The sequence below is a fragment of the Pezoporus occidentalis genome, unplaced genomic scaffold, assembly GCF_034315485.1.
Source record: "Pezoporus occidentalis ecotype Australia unplaced genomic scaffold, CSIRO_AGI_Poc_V1 ctg196, whole genome shotgun sequence".
NCBI classification, from domain to species: Eukaryota; Metazoa; Chordata; class Aves; order Psittaciformes; family Psittacidae; genus Pezoporus; species Pezoporus occidentalis.
In genome coordinates this window covers 1,581,399-1,605,019 of record NW_026913811.1, presented here as the reverse complement: position 1 = coordinate 1,605,019, position 23,621 = coordinate 1,581,399, and the positions used below count along the sequence as shown (strand labels likewise).

Here is a 23,621-nt window from a genome sequence, read left to right as displayed (position 1 = left end):
GGAAAGATTTTAAATTAGAATGTAAAGGCCACAACACATTAATTTACATTCCTGAGCAGAGCAGGTGATTAAAATACCAACTCTAGAAAAAAAGAAAAAAAAATCTCAAGTACATAATTATCCACTATGTCTGATTTCTACTGTATGCTCCCTTTACTTTTAGGACCATAATAATACCTCAAGCTCCAAGCCTCTTTCCAAAAAACTTATCGTGCATGCCCACTTACTGTTTCTAAATATACACTGGCAGTACTTAGGTGAAAAATATCAAAGAAGTAATTACACTTCACAAAACCCATATCCCATCGCAAAAAACTTAACTATGGGGTAGTATTTTACTGCATTATTGAGTGGTAGTAACTCAAAGAACTGTTATTTTCAGAGCTGATGCATGACAGAATGCAAACTTGGCAAGAGACAAGACAGGGGATAGAGATCTCCCTTCTGACAGTGAAGAACCACAACTACACAAGAAGCTGTAGCCTGCTGAGGCTGCAGCACTTCAACAGATACTCCTGAGCATCACACCTGAGGGCAAACACCTTACTGAACACCACAGACAGCAGCATAGCTGGCAACGGCCCAGGCACCTGGACTCTGTGGCCTATGTTCTAACCATAACTTTGTCCACCTTCAAACAGAACTGTTTTGGGGCCAGCTGAATAAGCCTCCAGAAAACCTAAATGAAACCAGATGAAATCCACTTCCAACATAGATTAAATTACACTGAAATTAATTTACACTGAACAAGTTTTCCAGTACAAACACTTGCTGTAAAATGCCACACTGTTCTGGTGACATTATCAGAAGTGAAAGTAATTGAAAACTTTGGCTTTTATTTTGAAGGCCGGATTACGTTGAATTTATCTTCTGACATCTTTTGAGTAAACCCTTAAAATATACTACTTCCAGAAAAGTAAAGCTATATGCTTATTCAAAAACCTTAAGTATGCTTATTTAAAAACTAATGTAAAAGGGTATAGGAGAAGGGAAAACACTGAGACTTTAATGAAGACATAGATTTTTGTTTGTGAAAGAGGCACCTAACAAAACCCCATGCTTCCTCCCAAGCCTGTCAAACTAGACAGCAATGATTTGTACTACTCCAAGGTGACATTTCTTCATGAAAGAACAGTCCTGTATGAAGTAATAATGTGTATGAAAAATAGACTCAAACATTTTCCACCATATCCATTACATCAGCAGCTACTGAGGACTGCCAGCTTTATTCCCTTTAACAATTTACAGAGGAAAAGGCTTAGATAACATGTTCAATAAAAATACCCATATGTATATAAAAATAACTCCACTTAGAAAAACACTGGTTTTCCTCTTTCAACCCCCTCCCAATTGCCTCATTGTTGATTTAAATGTATATACAATTCAAGTTCAATATGGAGGAAAAATTACTGTTGTTGCCAAACTGAAAAATACAGAAAGGATGTCAATTTTGAAAAGCTTAGTCTCAAAACCAAATGCAAGTATCAAAATCACAAATTACATCTCCCTCTGACAAACCAGTATGCTTTGCATAAGCAATTCAAGCTTAAATGTTTCAGCTCAGCCTCAGAAAGCAAGTAAATGTGGTTTATGTGTATCACCCTTTATGAAAACTCTCATCACAGAGGGATTTTAGGTTCGGAGTACCTCTTCAATTCATTTAAAAGCTTCTCCTCCAATAGGATGAAAAGGTCAGTAATTGCTTGTTGCGGCACTGACTGTCCTTGCAGAACAAGTACATCTCATCATCTCTTCGAAAAGAACTGCATGGTCTTCTGTTAAACTTCACTAAGTGAAAGATTATGTTTTTAATCAAGCTAAATGAGTTTACATTCCCCCTTGGACAAGTATTTCTAAAGTCACTCTTTCAATTATACACTGCAAAGCAAGAAAGAACTTTCCATTGTGCAGCTGAAATAATCACTGATCAAAACCTCCCAGACCCATTTTATTTTATCAAGGCTCTTTCAATCTGCCCCTTTATTTCACCTAATGCCATGATTAGAAACTGCTGAGAGGTACTTACTACTTAAAATAAATACTGTAGCCATGCAGAATGACTGGAAAAGTTCCAGGCTTTTCAAAACACTCTGTACAAAGCTTTTTTGAAGCTTCACAGAGCTATTGGAAGGATGAGGGGCAGAACAGGGGAGGAAGGAACAAGCTACCCAAAATGTAATCTGACATCTGCAAAGTAAGGAAATAGAATAAATGGAAGTAACTCTATAGCTGCTTCACTCTATTAACTTTACAGTGTGAAAAATGAAGTAACTATTAAACAAATACAGCAATCTTAAACTTGTACAAATTATGAGTCAGTTGCTGGAATATAGTTACCAAAAAAAAAAACAAAAAACCACCACCCAAAAAACCAAACATGGAACCAACTTAAAATTTGAATCTCCTCTCACTTGTAAGCCTCTGGGAAAGCCAGTCAACTGTAAATCCATCCTGGACAGGAGATGGAAGCCTGGGAGGGGAACCCTGCCAGCTGTAAAGCTTATTTCCATTCCCTCGGTCATTGCAGGCTCAGGTACACACCATTAGGCAGCGTGTCTGAGTAAGCTTGATACTCTCAGAGTGATGTCCAGTCACAAGCATACTGCCGTTTCTCTTGTGTCTGGCTTAAATTCATTCTATGACCGTAGTACTCTTTCATATATTGACCACTATAATCAACTGGCTTTTTACCACCAGCTGGGGAAAAGATGAACTCTACTTTTCACTGAAATAGAAGACAAATTCCTTTATCCTCTCACACAATGCACAACCACAATAGCCTGCAGTATTTTCCTCCCACTCTCAATTTTTCCTTCACTCTTTACCTTTCTATCCATCCCAATACCAATTAGAGAACCCTGAAGCTAAAATGCCCCCATATTCTTTTCCCTTTACGCCTCATACAACCACCAATCTCACTGTGAAGTCCTGACATTGCAGGGACTAACGTGAAGCCTGCATGAATAACAGCTTTCTATACACCGAGTTCTCCACATAAGCTAGTTGTAGTCTGCATGTGCTGGAAAAAAAACACACAAATAACAGTAACAATAATTAAAAAGAAGTTTAAGGAGGAAGATAAGATATGGAAGAAGGAAAATACAAAAAGAAGAGACAGCAAACCGTTCAATAGGTGTAACTGGAAGCTAATAGCTCATTGTGTTGAAAGAATCCAGCACTACATATAATTAAAACTCATCCTACAGGATGTATGGTTTAACACTTGAATCTAAACGGCCTATGAAACCAGTTCTATGTGAAAAACAGGGAAGCATTATGGTGGAAGAACAACATGGCAGTGGAACCCAAGCAATCCACAGACTTTTAATAGGATTCCATCCTCAGCAGTTTCCAATGAGAGTTTCTAACTGCTCTGCGGAGAGATGCAGGAAAACGTTCCCCAGTACGATCAGCCTACCAATTCCTAATGCCTGACTGCTGGGTGTGGAACTGGTCTGTCTTCTCAGTCATTATAAAAAAAAAAACAAAACAAAAAACAAAACCACATAAAAAAGAAAGCAATAATACTTCGTAGTCCAAGCCACAACCTCCTAATTTGCAGCAAGCGGCATCTGAAAATTCAGCCTAACTTCTTAAGAAAACGACATTTGTGCCCTCCTGCAAACTAGAACACTTTGTATTACTAAACTGAAGAAACAAAGGCGAAACTCTGAGACAAGCAAACTGAAGGAAGTACAATTAGGTGAAAATAACAGCAGTACTGCCATCTAGTGATTTGTGACCATAAATTAATTTCACCAATTTGATAATCTCACATTTAGGTAGAAGAAAATTCTGGTTTATGCAGATACAGAAAATAAAAATAGAGAAAAGCATAGAAAAAACACATTCCCAACAATAAGTCATTCTCAAAATAACCCACTGAAGATGTAGAAGCATGAATTTTGTTAGGCTGCTATCACTTATTTGGTTAAAAAATTAATCTTTGTAAGTACTAATGGAGACACTACAAGGATGATGTTAAACCTACATAACACAAAGAACAGGCAGCATACATAGTATATCACAATCACAGAACTGTTTGGGTTAGAAGGGACCTTCAAAGGACATCTTCAACTATCTCAGGGCCACATCCAGCCTGATGCTTTGGGATGTTGTCTCTTCTCTGTTCCTTCACCACTGCACTCTGGGAATCTGAACCTAAAAATGCATTATTGGGGTTTTGCTCTTTTTAATTACATTGACCTTTATGTCAGGAACATCTCTATAGCTTTCACTAGGGTTTGTTACTATATGAAACGTCAAGGCTTTTTCTCCTTTTTGACCCTGATTTTCTGACTTGCCAGGCATGCGCTTAATTTAAATCACAGAATCAGTAGGTCTATCCATAGCTGTCTAGTAACTATACTTTACAGACTCCTACCAGCTGAATCTCATCCATTAACCTAATTCCCAAATGCAAGGCCTGTGTATACTGAAAGGAAAACCAGTGTAAGTTCCAACTGAAAATTTTAACACGGCTCATGTTAAAATAGGAATAAAATAATTTGATTTAGAGACTAAAAGGCTGAACTGAAAAATTACTCATGTTTTGACTTAAGTTTAATAGGGAGTAATCACCTTTGCACTAGTCTTTTGCAATTATCTTAACAGCATAACCACATTCAAAAGCATTCTTCAGGTTATTACTCCAAAATATTCACAGTTAACAATATGATTACCTACAAATTGAGATTAGCAAATCTCACATGGATCAAAACATACTCTCTAGAAATCATTCATACTTTAGAATTTATAGTGAAGCCATATTTTCAATCACCCTTAATTAACCCCTTCTTGTATTTTTGAAGATGGTTCTGCTAATTAAAACAAAACATACACACACACACAAAAAAACAACAACAAAAAAACAAAACCAAGCAACCCACTCCACAATACTTCAGAATTCTAAGAAGCAGAACTATTCTCAAACCCGAGCCTAAAGTGAAAAAAAAGCCACAGCTGGAAAACTAAATTCAAATGCTGTTAAACTTCTCCTGCAAATAGCTCTGCCTATTACGATTAATTAAGTGTAACAGTATTGGTTACACAAATTGTTAATGGCTAACCACAAGTTGAAGCTGTCCGGAATAAAGCACATTTATTTATTTATTTGAACAAATAAATTGTTTGGAGTCATTCCCAGCGCAACCAGATCTTCAAATAAAATGTTACATCAACTGATAGACAGAGTTACAGGCACATACAGGAGATTCAACAGGAGAGATCAAAGGAGAAATAAAGCCCAACAACTCACAGAGATACAAACGAGAGAAAAAACAGAATGACTAGAAGAAAGCAAGAAAAAACATGACAAAAGTCTTCAGCTATTAAGCTGAAGCTGACACCTACCAAAAAGATAACACTCTAAAACTAAACAAAACCAGAGTTGAACTGTTAGTACATTAAAGTTTCATCTGAAAAATCCTTCACATTGGTTTATTCCTTTTTAGAAAGGGAGAGCACAAAGACAGGGATAAAATTTTCATCAGATTCCAGTCTCCTAAATGCAAGCAAGTTCCAGAAGACAGAGAGTCTCCCTGAAGCCAAAAGAAGGGCATAGGGGGATCATGAGTTTAATCACCTGGTGTTAAATGACTTGTTTTAAAGTCCAACGCCTTAAAGAGGGCTATGCAGGCAAGGAAAGAAAAACCAGCCAACCAACCAACCAAGCAAAAACTCCCACACACACAAAAAAAAACAAAAACAAAAACCAAACAAACAAAAGCATAAAAACCACACACACAAAAAGAACTCTCCTATACCTGTTTTATATTCATAGCATACTGTTGAGCCTTTTTCACCTAAAAAAAAAATAAAAAAAATTACCAAGCAGAATCTAGTAGATTCTGCCACAGACCTTACACAGCACCAAGATACCTCAAAACACCAGACATGCCAGAAGTGGTTGGTCTTGAGAGTACTGCAGTTACCATTGTCCATAGATACATTTTGTAAGAACTAGGAAGTCCCACTGTTTTAAAAGCTTCCTCATAAATCCCTGAAGATTATTTTGTTTCCCACATTCTTAGTACTACTCTCAACCATCAGAATTTGTTCTAGACCACACGCACCCTTTCCAATCAAATAGACATTTTCAAATATCACAAAGCTGATACAGTTCCATGGACTAATGAACCTGATGAAACATCACTTCTATCAGATACTAACAAATCCTCAAATGAGAGGATTTCCACTATGATGCTAACTCAAGCTCAGACCACAAGGGTTTACCAGAACCAGCATTTCCACCCATAGCTGCAAGGTTGTAACACAAGAGCACTGAGGCCAGACATCCAACTTTCTACACAGTGCCTGGAAGAAGCCTGGTCGGTCTGAATGACCCAAAAGAGCAGAATAGTAGACATGGCCTAGCAAGGTACTAGAATCAGCCAACTGTAAATTCGATGGAGTGCTGGCACATGCATTTGCTTGCAATGCCACCAGTCACTGAAGCAGCAACGAGTCCTGCTGTAAGGTCTCTTACCCGCCCACAATCCCCACCTTATGACAAACCCCAGGGCACGTTCCTGTCAGTAGGTAGGCCAGGAGCCACTACTGCCCTAAAAGGGCAAGATGGCTCTAAACATGCGGAATAAGCTATGGTGCCCAGAGCAAGGTCAGGCTTCTGGCTGCCCTCCCGGTGAGGGGCATGCACTATGCAGCCTAAGCATGCCGCCCAAGAGGGAAAAGCGACAGGTTACACGGCTACAGGAGCTCGGCCGGGGGCCTTTACGCGCTCAAATGCACGCACACGCCCGCTAGGGCTGGCAGTAGGGGCCACGGCCCCAGCAATGACAGGCAGCCGGAGCGACGCGGCCTAGGCCGGCAGGTCAGGGAGAGGGACACGGCACGCCCCTGAACACCTAAGCGCTCCCCCTGCCCCGCATGCCATAGCCTCCCACCTTGTCCCCGGCCCCTTCGCCCTAACCTCCAGACGTGCCCCAGCCGCTTCGGCACCCAACGATACCCTACTGCCGCAGCAGCCACCCGGGGGCTCGGGGAAGGCACTCTGCCGCCAGCCACGGCCCGGCCTAGCCCAGCCCTTCAGCCACTCCCTCCCCGCCGCCGGGGACGACGGGTGCCAGTGTGTACGCTTTGCCCACCACGACACGCGGCCTCACCGAGCTCAAGCTCCAGAACCTGCCAGCCCTCCCGCCGGGTGTCTCCCCTCGCCGCGGCCCACACGGCTGCGTTCGTTTCGCAGGAACACCACAGCCCAGACCCGGCCGGCGATTAATGGAGGCACCGACGGGCGTCAACTACAACTCCCAGCAACCCCAGCGCGCGACCCCGCCCCGTGCTGCCACGTCTCCGGAGGAGCTGTCTAGCGGCGTTACGCCCGTACCCGCCCGTCCCGTGTCTTGCCGCCGTGCAGCGGGGCGCCCCCTGGCGGCATGTTCCTCTGCCCCTGGCGGGGGTTGCGGGTTCGCGCTCTGCGTCCCTCGGCAGCGCGCCGCTCCCGACACCCAACATGGCGGCAGCACGGAGCGGAACGCCTCTTTTGCCACGTCGGCGGGCTGCCGCTGGGAGGGGTCGCGGAGTTGGAGCTCCCTGCCCGCCGCTGGGTAGCGGTGCCGGTGCCGGTGCCGTGCGTGGGTTCCTTTTGCCCGCTCTCCCCCCGTTACATTTGCACGCCAGGTTAGAAGGGGGTGGAAGGGAGCTGGTAAAGGAAGAGCCAGGTGTGTGGCTGGAAGCCACCTGGGCTGCTGGTGTTCAGTAAACCGTCGTTCTGTTGCTGCAGGGCTGTGAGCAGTGGGATGGTTATGGAGCTCCTGCATGGCTGCTTTTGACACATGATGCCGCAGATGGTGTGACAAAGTCGTCATCAGCCCGCACAGAGGGCATGATAGAAACGATAGTCCTCTTGCAGAGAGGGCACTCAGGCTTGCTTTCAGCGCAGTGCAGGATGCATGGGTAGAATTGGTGGAGACATGGCAGTACACAGCTCTCCAGGCATGCTGGACAGCAGTTGTCCAGCTCTGCAGCCACGCTCTTCGTGGGCAGCAGTGAGCTGGGGCTGTGGTGAAGGTGGCTCTCATCGCCACTGCAGCAGGAGGCATCACACCAGAAAGGAAGAGAGGCCGTGGTCACTGGCTGGCTTGGGGAGGGTGGAAGAAATGCCCAGGTCCCTCTAAAAAGGAAACACCCACAGCTCACCACCCCAGGTGAGGATTCCCCACCCAGCTCACCTCTGCTGCTGCTAGTTCAGCTCTGGGGGTCTACTGGCTGCCTGAACCTGGCCGGGCTGGGGAGAATCCTCTGACAGAGCTGGAGTCAGGCATGGAGAGCTGCACTGAACAGTTGGCATAAGTACTCCATGCCAACCACTAAGGCCTCAGTTGTGTCTTCTCAAACCATGTCAGGTCACTGTGGCCACGGCAGACATCTCCAGGCACATCTGGTTCACTCAGCAACATCTTGTGCTTCCCTGGGTAGCTGCAGAACAAAGTCCCACAGGCCCTCCATGCACTCCAGCACTGCCTGCCAGCCATCTGGGCTCCACTGCTCACTCCCACAGGGTGTCACAGGCCTGCTTGTGTCACAGACTACCGTCATCTCCTTCCCATCCAAACCACTCTATGTTTCTAGTATGAGTTCTTAATGTCAGTCTCTCATTGTTAAACTGTGATAGGAAAGAAAAATTTCCCACCTCATCTACCGGTAGCCAGTGTTGTAGATCCATGTTTGGGGGTGTCAGAGTAATAAAAAAGAAATTATGTATGTTACCCCTTTTAAGTTGTGTTTGTATTTTGGTTAACTGTTTTTCTAAGGGTTAATCCAAGGCTAATATCCTAACAAAAAGGGAAAATGCCTTGCTTTTGGCAACCCAGGTCTCCATCTTAATCAAGGTTAAAATTTTAAGTATTCAAGGGACAGGCTGGAAAGCATCACCCTGTTCACATAACTAATTCCTTCAGGAACAGGCAGTAATCACACAAGTTCCACAGTTCAATATGAACCTTGATTTTCTGCATAGCATCTCATAAACTACCTGCTTTCTAAAAAAAGGGAAAATAAAATATATTGCTTGGTGGTCCAGCATGGACAAGGGTAATATTTTCTGTATTTCCCATGCTATTTCCATCCAAAGGAAATGAAAAACGAAAAAAAAATCAAAGTATTTCTTTCATTAGAAACTTTATTACATTAACCTACAGGTGTGTGAAGTGAAATAAATGGTAGTGAAGGGCAGAATGATGAACATCAGTCATCTTTGGAAAATAGATATATTTTCACAACAGAACACTTTTTTTTTGTTACAGCTAAGAAAAGAAGCCAAGCATACTTGATAGGTTTTTTTAAAAATACATTACAGTTCAATCATATCAAAGTGAAGTCTTGTGGGCTAAAAAACTGGACATAGAAGAGTTAGGTTCAGTGCTCTAGCACTAATAAGTGTACCAAATTACATGATTTTCTATACATTAATTAACAAACATGCACCCTTGTGTCTTTAGTAATTTTAACCACTATATATATAATCTTTAATATAAAGCATTTTTGTCAAAATTAGCTCTGTATTCTTTAGTCTGGACTTTAGAGCTTCAGTTTAAGGATTATTATTTGGACACATATCTAATAAAAATTTCAATTGAAGTCACAGTACTTGAAAAATTCAGTATATTTTAAATAACATGTTCCCCACTTTTGATTTTATCCCAACTTCACTTCAGTATAAACTTGACTTTGCAGGTTGTCTCAACAGAAAGTACGAGTACAATGAAATCTTTCTCCTCTAATCTGCATGTACATCTCCAATTCAAATTAATGGGAGATAAGGACAAAATTTTATGTGTAGCAGTGTGTTGTGATTAAAAATCTTTGATATAGTAAAAAGCTTTCAGGTTTACGATGCTTCTAAATGACCAGAATTAATATGCCTATATTATTTAAAACCTAAAGTTTATACTCACTACTTACTTTAAAACCAGCTATTAACTTTGTGCAGCATTTTGCACTTCATTAAACTGATAACAAGTTGCTAAGGGATAGCTATCTCCATTTTCAATGCTATGTTTCTTGTTGTAATGTGAATATATAGAGGCAAGGCATCTCTTTCCATTACTGTCTGTGGTGAAGCCAATTCTCTGAGTAGATGGTGTTTGCTAAAATTATTGTATCCAGGACAGTATAGCATGTATGCTCAAAGATATTTAAGCTCTCTTGAAGAGCATACTGTGATACAAAGAGGGCTGTGTGTCAGTCATAAGGATTGAGTTGGGGTTGTCTTAAATTGACAGCAGAGTATACACCCTAGCCATATAGGAAACAGCAGGATTGCTAATGTGAGTCCCATGCACTTTTTTCCTTTGGAATGATACACTGCCATCATTTAACAAGAATACATTACCCCTGCAGGCAGTCTGTTTTCTAAGTGTCTACCAAAGATCATTCACTGAAATAAATTCACAAGCTATTTACTTCACCAATGTGTATTGCAAATCCTGCTCAGATATATGCAGGTATTGCTTAATGCTGACTATGCAGCAGGAGTTTAACCCACAAATAGAAAGGCAGACTTTGGTAATGCATATATTTAGAACATAAAATAGGCAACATTATCAGAAACTCATCTGTTTTCACGAATATTTGGCTGAATATATCACTTGAGGATATGTGATGTTATGGAAATTTCCAAACGATTGTAGTCTATTCAGCTGTTCACTTTTTCACATGAAAAAGGAACTGGTTATATTACGAAGATCATCTGCGGTCTCCGAATTTTACACAGAGGAAGAAAAATAAGTTTGTTTGAGCTCACAGTTGCTAAATACAGCATTTGCTATTCATGGCTTGAGAGAAGAAAGGTTTTATTTTAAAGTCTGTTTCATAAGGTACAAACACAAGTATATACCAGTAGCTCTACATGTTATCTATATGCACACAAACCAAATCAATACTTTTGCCTTACAGAAGGATTAAATTGTAACTGGCTTTTGAAGTCTTGTAGTTAATTTCTGTACTTGCAAAATGCAAAGATAATCAAATTATTTATTCCAAAGATATATAAGAAATGCCCAGGGAATTGCAAAAGAGCCAGTGCTTATGGCTAGAAAGAACTAAGTATGTCACGGTGCACTTCATGCAGGCATATACATTCTCAGGCTTGGACACATCCGCAATGATGTCTTCAGTTGCAGATCTCTCATTTATCACCACTTCAGTGACAACAACTAAAAGCAAACTGTATTTCCATTTCAGCTCTGGGGTTCCTTTTAAAAAAAACAAAAATAATAATCCAATTTTTTTTCCAGTTTTTCTTCCAGTTGATCCTCTGTTGCATTTAGTATTCCAAAGGCAACTGGTTGTGATTTTCTTCAGAATATATCAATGTTCTCACAATAGCGATAAGACTTTGTCTCAGACTGTATTACAGTCCAGATGTAACAATAAAAATTGTGGCACTCTCTGTGCTAAGTTGGGAAGCACATACACAGAATTCTTAACCTATTGACTGCCTTTCCTATCATCATTATCACAGGTCTCATGTGCCAAAATGTGACCCCAAACGCAGAAAGAGGACTAGTGCTTTCCCTTATATGTCATATAATGCAACCACTTGTGTCCTTTCTTCATCAGTTGGGGATATACCAACCCCTAGGACAAGCTATTCACAAGAAGCTACAGAGTACCACCAGGGCAAGGTGAAAAAGCTTGCCAGGGTAATGTTACTGCCTGCTGGACTATGATTAGCAGGTAGCATCACTGACAGCAACAGCAGCTGAAATAATATTGCGACATCATTTTTAGGTTTCTAAAGGTAACTTTCGACGGAAAGAGAATGTCCAACCTGTATCGACCATTATTTTTTTTTTAGGCTGACATGTCTGGGCAACAATTTTCCTTCAATACATGGATACCTTGGCAAATTTAATTTCCACTGAACTGTGCACTTAAAAAACAAGACTCTTTTGAAGGGAGAAAAAGGAGCCTTTTGGAAAGATTGTCTCCATCCATACAGTCAACAGAATGCGCTAAACTTCACAGAGGGACTGTTTTTACTTTTTTCCTGCATTCGTCTTATTATCCTCAAAAAAACCATCTTGTTGGTTTGGATTTTTTTTTTTCCTAGTTAATTTGTTAAGTTAAACTACTATGCTAACTACCTCTGACAGAGATCAGTATGACAGGAATTCTTACTTTAGTACTCTCCTCCTGCACAGAGGTGTCTATAACCAGATAAAATAAAGTCCAGTTAGCAAAAATGCAAAAGAAATGGACACACAGTGGAGTACTTTTGCAGTTACAAGACAGATCACTAAAAACACAGACACACAGCGTAAAAATGGAGACACAAGTTAATGAAGAATGGGGAGCACGTTATTAGCAATGCAAAAGACCAGCTTAAGCATGTTTCCCTACATCAACTATAAAAAAGAAAAGGTGCCTTTTGAGCAAATATGCACAGAGATTGCTTAGTTATTTCTAAGAAAGAAAACAACACTTTACTGTTTTTATTCTATATTACAGTCATTATTACTACCTGTTTATAAAATGTAAACCCTTCCTTGCAGTTAAGATTTACAGCAGTCATCACCTTTGTCCACTCCTTACATAAACAGTCCATGGTGACAAAAATAAACTGATTTAAGTTACATATTTCTGAAGTGATTACTGATATGTTATGGATTATTTGTATACGGCAGAAACAGTGGTCAGAACTGCAGCATATGAACAGTAGCAAAAGATTCATTGAAGACTGGTGCTGCAGTACCAAGAGATATTGAGGCATGTAATATGGATGTACACAATGATTTTATCTGCAAAAATATTCAATATGGTATGCCTACCACCAGTAATGGACAAAAACGTGTACTGATGGATTTCCCAAACTGCAGAATTGTGCTTACTTATCCCCATCAGATCTTGTCTCTTAGTATGTCTTGACTAAAGATCAGAATGGAAGGTAAAATTTGGCAAGGCAGTTTTTCTTCTGCATAACTAGTAACTCAGATCACTTACATGAAGTGGTATTTGGTAAATTGCAGTGTCCTGGGAGTACTTCTCCTCAAACGTGACAAACATGAAGTCTATATTTAAAACTGTTGAAATGGGTTGTTATCAACACTGATCTGCAAACTAATGTTTTTAAGCCAGTATATTTCAGTATAAATGTGTTGCATACCTGTTTCTATAAAATTTACTGCCATGAAAAAAAAAAGCGTGAAGAGGATCCCCAGAGTGTGGCATTTGTCCATCTGTCACTTGTATACACAATACAAACCTCATGTTGAGATTCTGTTTAATGTACAGCAATTGTCTGCTGGACAGATTAGGAGCCAAATATAATGGTAGAACTAGAGGAAGGAGCACAACCATGCCACTTTGCCCCTTCAGAGTCCCACTGTGCTACACATCAGCTTTTGGGGTCATTCACTGCTGACCCCTTTTGCAGAGGATTTGGGGCTATCTCGAACTGGTAGCAAGTCATAATGACATGGAATATGGCTGTTTTTTGGAAGATCATAAGGATCCTGGCTGAAAGGTCCACTGCTGCTGAATGCTCCCTGGACAACACTCACCGTAGGTTCTGTGATAAAAGAAAGCACATTTAACACCAGAAGCGGCAAAAGAGAAGGCAAACACTGTATTTCATTTCAGTTCACATTAAAATATATCCCCTCCTTTCTGCATCAATATAGAGATTGCTTGTCAGGCTTAGTCCTGAAATACAGGTGTAAAAACAAAGGCTGATGTTTAGGGGTCTTGGCTTTAAAGTAAGTTACACTTGTGGGCTTGCAACAGGGCCCTGCCATGAGTATGTTTACTGACAGAGGCAAGTGGACCAGCATCTGTTTTTTATGTGTGGACAAACGAAAAAGAAAAAAAAAAAAAGAGACCTAAAAAAAAGGAAGCAAAACAAAACCAAAACCAACCAAACAAACAAAAAAATCCCAAAACACCCACAACTTTTATTCAAGATTTCATAAAAATCCTTAGAAACACCATTAGGACAACTACCTTTCCACACGAGCCCAAAGTTTTCTGTAACTATACTAAAACAGTAGCTAGATGGAGCCCATATCAATTAACTACTACGTCTGTCGGTGAAGATGCTGTTTTTTCTGACCAAGGGGAGGAAACAGATCTTTCCTATTCCTCCCATAAACTTAATCCAGCTGTATTCAGTACTTGACAGCCTAATCTAGCATTGAATTATATTGCAGTCAAATGCTAAGCTTATGTTATACTGTTGTTTAAACAGAGGTACCTCCAGGTTACAAAACAGAGCTGAAGGTATTTCAAACTCTGTTCTTGCGAATTATAATGCTTATGTCAAAAGAATGAGATTGTTACAGCTTTTGAGCAGAAACCAGAATCTGAATGCATCATCTTTTTTTTTTCAGTAATTTTTCATGTGTTCTGTTTAGAATAATTCAAAGAATAAAAACCCTGTGGTCTTTGTTCTTAGCCTTCCAACATCTGGAAGTAGATTTTGTACTCACCAACTTCATAAATGTTCTTGTTGGCTGAAGCAGAGCTGGCGATCTCAGCATATGGGGAGTCCCTGCGTGCTGGTGACTTCATTTCAACATATCCACATTCTGAACTTTTTGGTACAAGAGCCGGTGGGTCTTTTATAGTAGCATATGGGTTCTCAGAACTACTTAAAGAGCAATTACTTAAATTGTATTCTGAGTTCTTCACTAGATCTGCAAAAATTAAAACACATTGTTCTCTCAAGCATGCTACGTACTATGGACATTGCTGCTAACCAGGACATTCTTTAATTCTGAGTTCAAAAAACTTAGCCATAAATGATTATTTAAGTGGAAACCAGTTATAACACTTCAAAGTTATTATAGTGCAAAGTACCTCTAATGGTATGATTTTTCATGGGCTTGATCTTGCCAGCAGGAAATTTCTTTTACAAGGTCTGAGAACCTTCAGTTCTCATTAAAATAGTAGCCAGAATTAACTACAGAAAATGTGTAGAATCAGTTTCTAAGAGGAACTTCAGAATACTTTTTGCCTTTCTAATTGTTAAACTCAGGACACTATTAAATTAAGTGATCTAAGACTATTCCCAATGGCAGTGTCTGGGCAAATGGTAAGGTGAAATTAAGGATGGCCAGTTTGATCATCTTAGGAAACTGAATGTGCACAAGCCCATGGGACCTGATGAAATCCATCCACAGGTCCTGAGGGAGCTGGAGGATGAAGTTTCTAAGCTGCTGTCCATCATATTTGAAAAATCATGGCAGTCACGTGAAGTTCATGATGACTGGAAAAAGGGAAATATAACCCTGATTTTCAAGAAGGGGAAAATGGATGACCCAGGCAACTACAGACCAGTCAGTCTCACCTCTGTGCCTGGCAAAATCTTGAAGCAGATTCTCTTAGAAACCATTTTAGGGCACGTGAAAGACAATGAGGTGGCTGGTGACAGGCAAATCATGCCTGAGCAATTTGGTGGCCTTCTATGTTGGGGCTACAGAACTGATGGATAGGGGCAAAGCAGTTGACGTCATCTACCTGGACTTGTGCAAAGTGTTTCACACTGTCCTGCTCATCCTTGTCTCTAAACTGGAGAGACATCAATTTGATGGATGGACCACTTGGTGGATGAAGAATTGGCTGGATGGCCACATGCAGAAAGTTGCAGTCAATGGATGGAGAGGAGTAACAAGTGGTGTCCCTCAGGGATTGGTGATGGGACTGATCCTGTTCAACATCTTTGTCAGTGACATGGACAGTGGGATTGAGTGCGCCCTCAACAACTTTGCCAATGACACCAAGGTGCGTGGTTCAGTTGATACGCTGGAGGGAAGGAATGCCATCCAGAAGGACCTTGACACACTTGTAAGGTGGGCTGATGCCAATCTCATGAAGTTCAGCAATGCAGAGTGCAAGATCCTACACCTGGGTCGGAGCAATCCCAGGCACAGCTACAGGTAGGGAGGAGAAGAGATTCAGAGCAGCCCTGTGGACGAGGACTTGCGGGTGTTGTTAGATGAGAAACTGAACATGAGCCGGCTTCAGTGCGCACTCTCAGCCCAGAAAGCCAACTGTATCCTGGACTGCATCAAAAGGAGTGTGACCAGCAGGTCGAAGGAGGTGTTCCTGCCCCTCTCCTCTGCTCTCATGAGACTCCACTTTTAGCACTGTGTGCAGTTTTGGTGTCCTCAACATAAAAAGGACATGGAGCTGTTGGAGGAGGGCCATGAGGATGATCAGGGGACTGGAGCGCCTCCCCGTATGAAGATAGGCTGAGAAAGTTGGGGCTGCTCAGGCTGGAGAAGAGAAGGCTGCGTGGAGACCTCATAGCAGCCTTCCAGTATCTGAAGCAGGCCTACAGTGATGCTGCCGGGGGGGGACACCCTTCATTAGGGACTGTTGTGACAGGACAAGGGTTAATGGCTTTAAACTTAAACAGGGGAAGTTCAAGTTAGATACAAGGAAGAAGTTCCTTACTGTGAAGGGTGGTGAGGCACCAGCATGGGTTGCCCAAAGAAATGCTCCATCTCTGACAGTGTTCAAGACCAGGATGGACACAGCCTTGGGCAACATGGTCTAGTGTGAGGCATCCCTGTCCATGACAGGGGTTTGGGACTAGATGATCTTAAGGTCTTTCCTAACCATAACTGCTCTATGATCCTATCAGAATTTGAGTATGAGGCCACACTGGAAGAGTAACCAGCTTCTTAAAAGTTTCTGTAAGGTGCACATAGAACTGAAAAGAAAACATCAGGTGGCTTGTTATTTCAGGTTTTAACTGAAGAACGGATAACTAGTTTAAGAGATGATGTGTTTTCTTATGCTGGGAAGAGATTTTGTGGTGTCTGTGTTCCTTTGTTTTCTGTGTTGTTCTGTGTTATGCTATTTAAGCTCTAGAGCTGACACTTTCTCAGCTTGTTCCTGACTCTGAATATGTAGTATGAGACCAACCTTAGTGAACCTGTCAGTGGGTAGGTGCTTAACTTTGTGACTGCTTTAATATATTTTTAATTGGGCTTCCATTAACCATATAATTGTTTAGGTTGGAAAAGACCTTTAAGTTCACTGGGTCCAACTGTTAACCCAGCACTGCCAAGTCCATCACTAAACCTTTTCATAAGCACCACATCTACACATCTTTTAAGTATCTCCAGGGATGGTGATTTCAGCAATTCTCTGGGCAGCCTATTCTAATGCCTGATCACCCTCTCTGTGAAGAAATTTTTCCTACATCCAATCTAAACCTCCCCTGGTGCAGCTTGAGGCCATTACCTCTTGTCCTGACGCTTGTTTCTTGGGAGAAGAGACTGACCCACACCTCACTACAACCTCCTTTCAGGTAGTTGAGAGAGCCCCATGAGCCTCCTCTTCTCCAGACTCAACACCCCCAGGTCCCTCAGCTGCTCCTCATAAGACTTACTCTCCAGACCCTTCAGCAGCTTCATTGCCCTTCTCTTGGACCCACTCCACCTCCTCAGTGTCTCTCTTGTAGTGAGGGGCCCAGAACTGAACACAGGATTTGAGGTGCAGCTTCACCAGTGCCGAGTGCAGGCCCTGGCACTGCTGGCCACACTATTGCTCATACAGGCCAGGATGCCATTGGCTTTCTTGGCTGCCTGGGCCCAAGCTGGCTCATGTTCAGCTCCATCAGTCAGCACCCCAAGGTCCTTTTCCATGGATCACCTTCCCAGCCACGCTTTCCAAGGTCTGTAGTGCTGCATGGGGTTGTTATGTATCTCTTTTAAAGCCTTTCAGAGGCAGCACGCATCCTTACCTGGCTCTCTAGGCTGATTTCAAGGGCCATCCCTGTTCTGCTATTTAGAATAGGACTATTTTGTGACTCAGCTATTACAGAAACATTTGATGGATGTGACACATAGGGAACTTAAAAAGGCTTGGCTTGTTGTTTTGTTTTTTTGTAGTTTGTTGGGATTTTTTTTATTTTATTTAAACCTGCCACTCAAAAGAAAAAAAAATAAAAATTCATGCATTGATTTAATGTCTAGGAATAACTTAGTCCAAAATTATTTTATGTTTTCTTCACACAGAAACCAAAGATAAATTAGAAGAGTAAACTGACTGTTTACACAATTCACGTAAATGCATCAGAAAATCACCTCACCTTTCAGGGACTTTCCCAAATATCCCCTATCAAGTCCAAAAGCACCTGAGAAAAACAACACAAATAAACAGAATAGTTTTAGAAAAATGATTAGATAACGACTTCTAAAGCTTTTAAAATTGCCTTGGGACTAATTTCTACCTCAACAGAATAATTCTCTTATAAGCCCTGTGAAACTGCCTGATACAGGGGTACAGAAGCATTGTTACTACTTGCTTGCATGCTTTCAAACAGTAGCTTTCTGAACAGGGAAAGTGGTTAAGGTCATAAGGCACCATGGAATAAGCTAGTTCAACCTCACATATGTCATGGGCCATTACGTTTCCCCAGTTACTCTTGTATGAGCCTAATAACTGCTGTTTGTTTAAAGAGTATTTTTAGTCTGGATAAACTGTATCTACCAGAAAGGCATCCTGTCTTGACCTGAAGATAGCTCCATTTCTTGGTACTTCGCTTCCAAAGTTAACCACTCCCATTGTGTTGCCCAAAGTCATTCTGTTCCAGTCCCTTGGCCTGCACAAATGGCCTAAACACCTATTGTCTAAGTCTACAGCTTTGCAATTATCTGTTAGTAACAGATTTCTCTCAATATAAATCCCAATGTAAACATTTGCAATCAGCAGTGCCTGACAACTGTCTTCAGAGACCTGGCACTTACTTGGTTACTAATCTATATGCAACCCCTAATTTATTTAAAAAGAATATGTAATTTTTGTACAGTGTAAAAACTGTACAAAAAAACAGACCCTTACTGTACAGTACCCATTATTTTATGAAACTAATTGATAAGCAAATCTTTTTATAAAAATGAGATACTTTGCACATCTTGTCTCCATTGGGCATCAGACTGATTTGCTGTGACTGATTCACTGTTCCTCAAAAGGAGTTACTTTTTTATCTCAAACACACTGAGTAACATTCACATTCTCCTTATTGTTTTATTTTTCCTTCTTACCAAGCTCATTGAGGTAGCCACCATGTTTCCAGTCTGCTGGCAGTGTCCCTGTGTAGTCCATGATGTTGCCTCGTTTTCCAGGTTCCACATTTTTAAGGTTCACAAACAGCTGGCTGTTTTTTGCCTGTATCAAAGAAAGATACTTTATAGAAACTGAAACTGATGGAAAGTTGCTGAATTTCCATGTGATAATCAGGGAAAGTTAAACTAAACAAGAAACATTAGGGAAGCAAATCAAAGGCTCATTTACACAAAAGGATCCAGATTTTTGTGCTTTACCTTTGCCAGGGTCAGCCTGTCCATGCTGTTGACATGAGGTGGGGTAGTGCATTGAGTTAGAGTATGATAACTAGGATTAGAGAAATAGTGACTGTTTGCATTTCCACCACTACCATGAGGAATGGTTTCTGAAATGGAAAAGAAATACAAATAAACAATTAAAAATAACATGGCATTTCTTTCTCAGGATATGTTTTTGACAGTACTGTCCTGATTTCAGAATCTGATACAGTTTCTTGGGAAAAAAAAAAAAAAAAAAGTTTAAAAATTTTGCATCCATTTGAAGAAATTAGAGATAGTAACTGACTAGTCACTGCCTGAAGTTTCAAATCTCAATCTTCTCTGGATTGGAAACAGATGGTGGAAAAGAGAGTATGTTAAAGATCTATAAAATCATAAAAATATACAGAAGGCAAAGAAAGAAGTACTCACTGTTCTTCCTAATAAAAGCAAGGGTACCTAATAAGTTTATAGTAAGCGAGTTTAAACCTAACAGAGCAAGCAGGTTTTCGCTCAACGTACAAAGGAGTAGAAGCGAAGAAACAGAATAGGTAAAAATCTATTCTCAATTTACGGTAATGGTTATTAAACACTGTGATATAAATACACCTTTTGGTTGAGAAGGTTTCTATGCTGATAATTGTATATTTAGGAAAGTACTGAAGGCATATCTCTATACTTGTTATATATGCCACATAGTTTCATGTACCCATCCACATGCACTTTCATAGGTCGAAAACTTCTGTTTCAGGAGCATTGCTCCTTCTCTTAATTTGTTTTAAACTTAAGCCACTTTGCTATCTGCCTCTCTACAGAATCTTGCCACAACTAATGTAAAATCCTGATTTTCTACAGCTGTAACAGTCTGTCTGTATTCAAGCTGTTGGCATTGTGTGTAGAAACTATTTTTTGCCACACTTTTCAATTCTGTTTAAAAATAAGCAAAGAGGAATAGAAACGTGCATACTTCCACATTTTAGTGCAGAAAAAACATTTGAGGGTTCAAAAGGTTACACAGTGTAAGCAAGGTGTATTGGCACTTGTTTCTTAACAGTTAATTTATCTTACCAGGGTAAGCCATGTTCATAGTATCAAAAGCAGAGATTAAAAGACTATGATGCAGAACAAGCTAAGCAGCTGTAGATGCTGGCACAGAGTCATTCTGAACTCAGGTGAAGTGTCCCTGATAGCTGAAAGGTAAGCACACAAGTCTACTATTGCATCCCACTGGTCTAGTGTGCTAGTTCACCAGCACTGCTGTCAATTTGGTCTCAGGGGCTTCTCTCCTGTGAAAGGCAGGTGAGAGCAGTGTCTCACTCTTCCCCTTCCTAAACAGGGAACCCCTCCCCAGCCTCCCCTTCCAGGAAAGCTTCCAAGGCAGAACTGCAGTCATCCTTTTCTGAAATCAAGTATGTTCCTGCTCACTAATGCAGAAACGTGAAGCATGCACAATTAAGCCCTGTTGGGGGCACAGCTGAACCACTTCAGAGCTCAGCTAAACGAGCACAAGATCAAGAGACAAAGCCCTGTTCCAAATACCACTTACCTGAAATGGTGTAATCAGCATTGATGACCCTCATAGCAGGGGTATAGGTCACTGCAGGCATATTTGTTTCTTTTCCTTTCTGCTTTTGTCTGTAAATTATGAACAGCACTAGCAGGAAAAGCACAACCAGGACAAGAATAATGATGCCTGCTATAGCCCCTATCTGGTAAGAATCAGCAGGGATGGCAGTACTGGTACGGCTTAAACTGTTCAAGTTTCCCACTATAATTACACCAGCTGAAATACAAGAAGAAATGAAAATATGTGGCATAAATTCAGAGGCTTATGTGTCAGAAGCAGAAGACAATATTTCACTTCTAAACCTTTCTGCTAATTTAACTGCATTTAATAATGCCAAAATAAAACTATGTCAGAAAGCAATATGAAGACAATCCTAGCCTTAAGGAAAAGCATTAATCTTCTTCAAAGAAAGAGATATTTTCATGGAGCTGAAAAAGTAAGAACACTCACTAGGCAAAAGCAGAGAGCAGGTAAAGCACATGCTCTATGAGCAGCCTGGGACAGCAGAGCACTGCAAAACATGTTATGAAATCTACACTTGAATTCTTTGCTCCAACAAACTATCACTGAGGCATTTAATATTTAAAAAAATCTACAGAACATGTATAATTTAATAGAATGGACTGTTTAAACACACATGCCTTATCAGGTTAATTTAATGAATAATATAGATATGGCATTTAATATATTAATCCAAGTTTTATATAAAACAATTGCAATAATTTTATTGCATCTAGGTTTTACCTTGATCACACCTGGCCCCTTTCCAGCCTGGGCTGCAGTAACATGTTCCTGTGATGTGGTCACAAGTTGAGTTGTTCAGACAGTCACATATCTGCCGGCATCCATACCCATATGTGCCTTGAGGACATTCTGCACAAAATAAGTGCAAATAAACATCAGACACAGTACTTCTTAAATGTTTTCGTGTTACAGATCTACAGCGCTTTACATGGTACCATACATTTCTAACCTCATACGTTTTTATACATGGCCAGCAGATGGCAATGTGTTATTAGTAGTAGACCTAACAGGATGTTCCTGAGAGGTCCTGTCGGTATGTGTGTGTATGCGTGGGAAAGGAGATTGTATTCAGAAGTGATTTTCCTTTACTTGTACTGTTGCTGTCGCCGAGGCAATGAACTTAAGAAAGAAAATAAAATAAAATAAATAAACCAAAACAACAACAAAATCTTACCTGTGCCCCAAACAAAGAACCCCCACAAACGCCAACATTTAAAAGGTAGAAGACCCTTTAAACTGGCAACAAAGTGCCAGTTTTACACCAGAATGTCAAGTCTCGCAGGTTACTCAGATCCCTTCTTGAAATATCACATAATCATACGAGTGGAACCAGACATCTGGCTAGTGTTATGTCATATGACAGATGTGCTGATGTAGTAAGAGTATGCCTACAGCATATTTTGGTGCTGCAATGTATACATTAAGGAACTACCTACAGGAGAAAAATGGTAAATTATGAAAAATAAGATCATTGGAAGAGTTTTATGTTATTTTTTTTCTCATGCAAAATGACTTCAATACAGTAATTAATTACTGATCAAAGTGTTTTCTACATCATGTAATCAGCATGATAGGGAATTATCCTACACTGATAAAAATTATTTCCTCTATACCACCACCTCTGTTAGGGTGTGGCTGGTTGCATTACTGTAGTTCTGACGGTTTGAGGAATTTGTGGTATTTCTTCACCTTCTGAGACTCAATTTTCTGAAATCTCTCAGGACTTTGTAACTATATTAATTTGGTTTTCATCTTTAAAAGAATATACCACATCTTTTATGTATTTCTAACTTAGAAATAATTTACAAGATAATGTAACACATTGGATGCCAGATAAATATTCTTACAATCTTGGTAAATCTAGACTCAAGTGGAATTTTATGCTTATATACCTTCTCCTTCTCTTGGGTATACCCAGTAAAACAAGATTGTAAGTAATGAAGACAATGTTTGGGCAAACCCCATCACACTATAATGTATTTTGGCATTTTGAAATCTGAACTGAAATGAAAAGTCCATTTTTAAAATTTAAATTCAAATTCAGAAATGCAAAAATGTTTAATATTGTTAAATCATTATCAGATTATACTATGAAGTATAAAATCTATAAAACTTAATTATAAAGCTAGATTTCCTGAAGTATTCAAAATTATTTTTTATAATTTAGCAGGTTGAAAAGACTGCTTTGCAATGCAATATAATCCATGAAGGGTGGCAGCACCACTCTGTAGCATTAGCAAAACTTGGGCCAAAAGCCCGATTATTCTTTTAATATTGTACAACATTGTAACACTGTTGATGTCAGTGGTGTTATTCTTGTTTTCCTAGGATAAAGAATCACGCACATATGAAAACAAAATGGTGATGCTTTTATCATCAAATTGTTTTGTAAAATCACATCATAAAATTAATTTTATCCTCTAGGATTGATGTACTTCTTTACTTTTCTATTAGTTTTCATTGTGGTTTATGCTAATGACAATTACTTCGATTCATTTGTTACACTTACAAGACAGAGTTGTTGGGGTTTTTTAGCACTATGTCCAAAGCAACTAGAATGAAGTACAAATGCATCTTACATGTAGCTATAAATTGAAAGAAACAGCCATTCCAATCGGAACCAGTCTTAATAACTAATTCTGCAGGCTTTGATCTGTTTGGAAAAAGCTTAGGTCCAACTCCTGAAGCTCTTTCCCCATCAAAATTTTCACTAAAGTGAAGAGGTTGTATCA

At 40.3% G+C, this 23,621-nt stretch overlaps 2 protein-coding genes across 4 annotated transcripts in view; both read right to left on the bottom strand.

Moving 5' to 3' along the window:
- The window catches only part of PRRC1 (proline rich coiled-coil 1), a 28,622-nt gene extending 21,585 nt beyond the window's left edge, over positions 1 to 7,037 (bottom strand). The window contains exon 1 of one of the 2 annotated variants that reach the window (XM_062617446.1): positions 6,932 to 7,037. The gene's annotated coding sequence lies outside the window, so the exon portion shown is untranslated. Of the gene's footprint in view, positions 1 to 1,647; positions 1,803 to 6,931 lie in introns of those variants that run through there. The other variant, XM_062617444.1, reaches the window with a different exon arrangement.
- A 3,760-nt stretch (positions 7,038 to 10,797) lies between these two features.
- Positions 10,798 to 23,621, bottom strand: part of MEGF10 (multiple EGF like domains 10) — a 99,170-nt gene continuing 86,346 nt past the window's right edge. For both annotated transcript variants that reach the window (XM_062617443.1, XM_062617442.1), the window contains exons 19-25: positions 21,610 to 21,738; positions 20,845 to 21,081; positions 19,299 to 19,426; positions 19,020 to 19,143; positions 18,065 to 18,109; positions 14,451 to 14,657; positions 10,798 to 13,534 (exon numbers count right to left, since the gene is read on the bottom strand). In XM_062617443.1, coding sequence (XP_062473427.1) covers positions 13,374 to 13,534; positions 14,451 to 14,657; positions 18,065 to 18,109; positions 19,020 to 19,143; positions 19,299 to 19,426; positions 20,845 to 21,081; positions 21,610 to 21,738 — 1,031 coding nt within the window. In that variant the 3' untranslated portion in view covers positions 10,798 to 13,373. The remainder of the gene's footprint in view (positions 13,535 to 14,450; positions 14,658 to 18,064; positions 18,110 to 19,019; positions 19,144 to 19,298; positions 19,427 to 20,844; positions 21,082 to 21,609; positions 21,739 to 23,621) is intronic.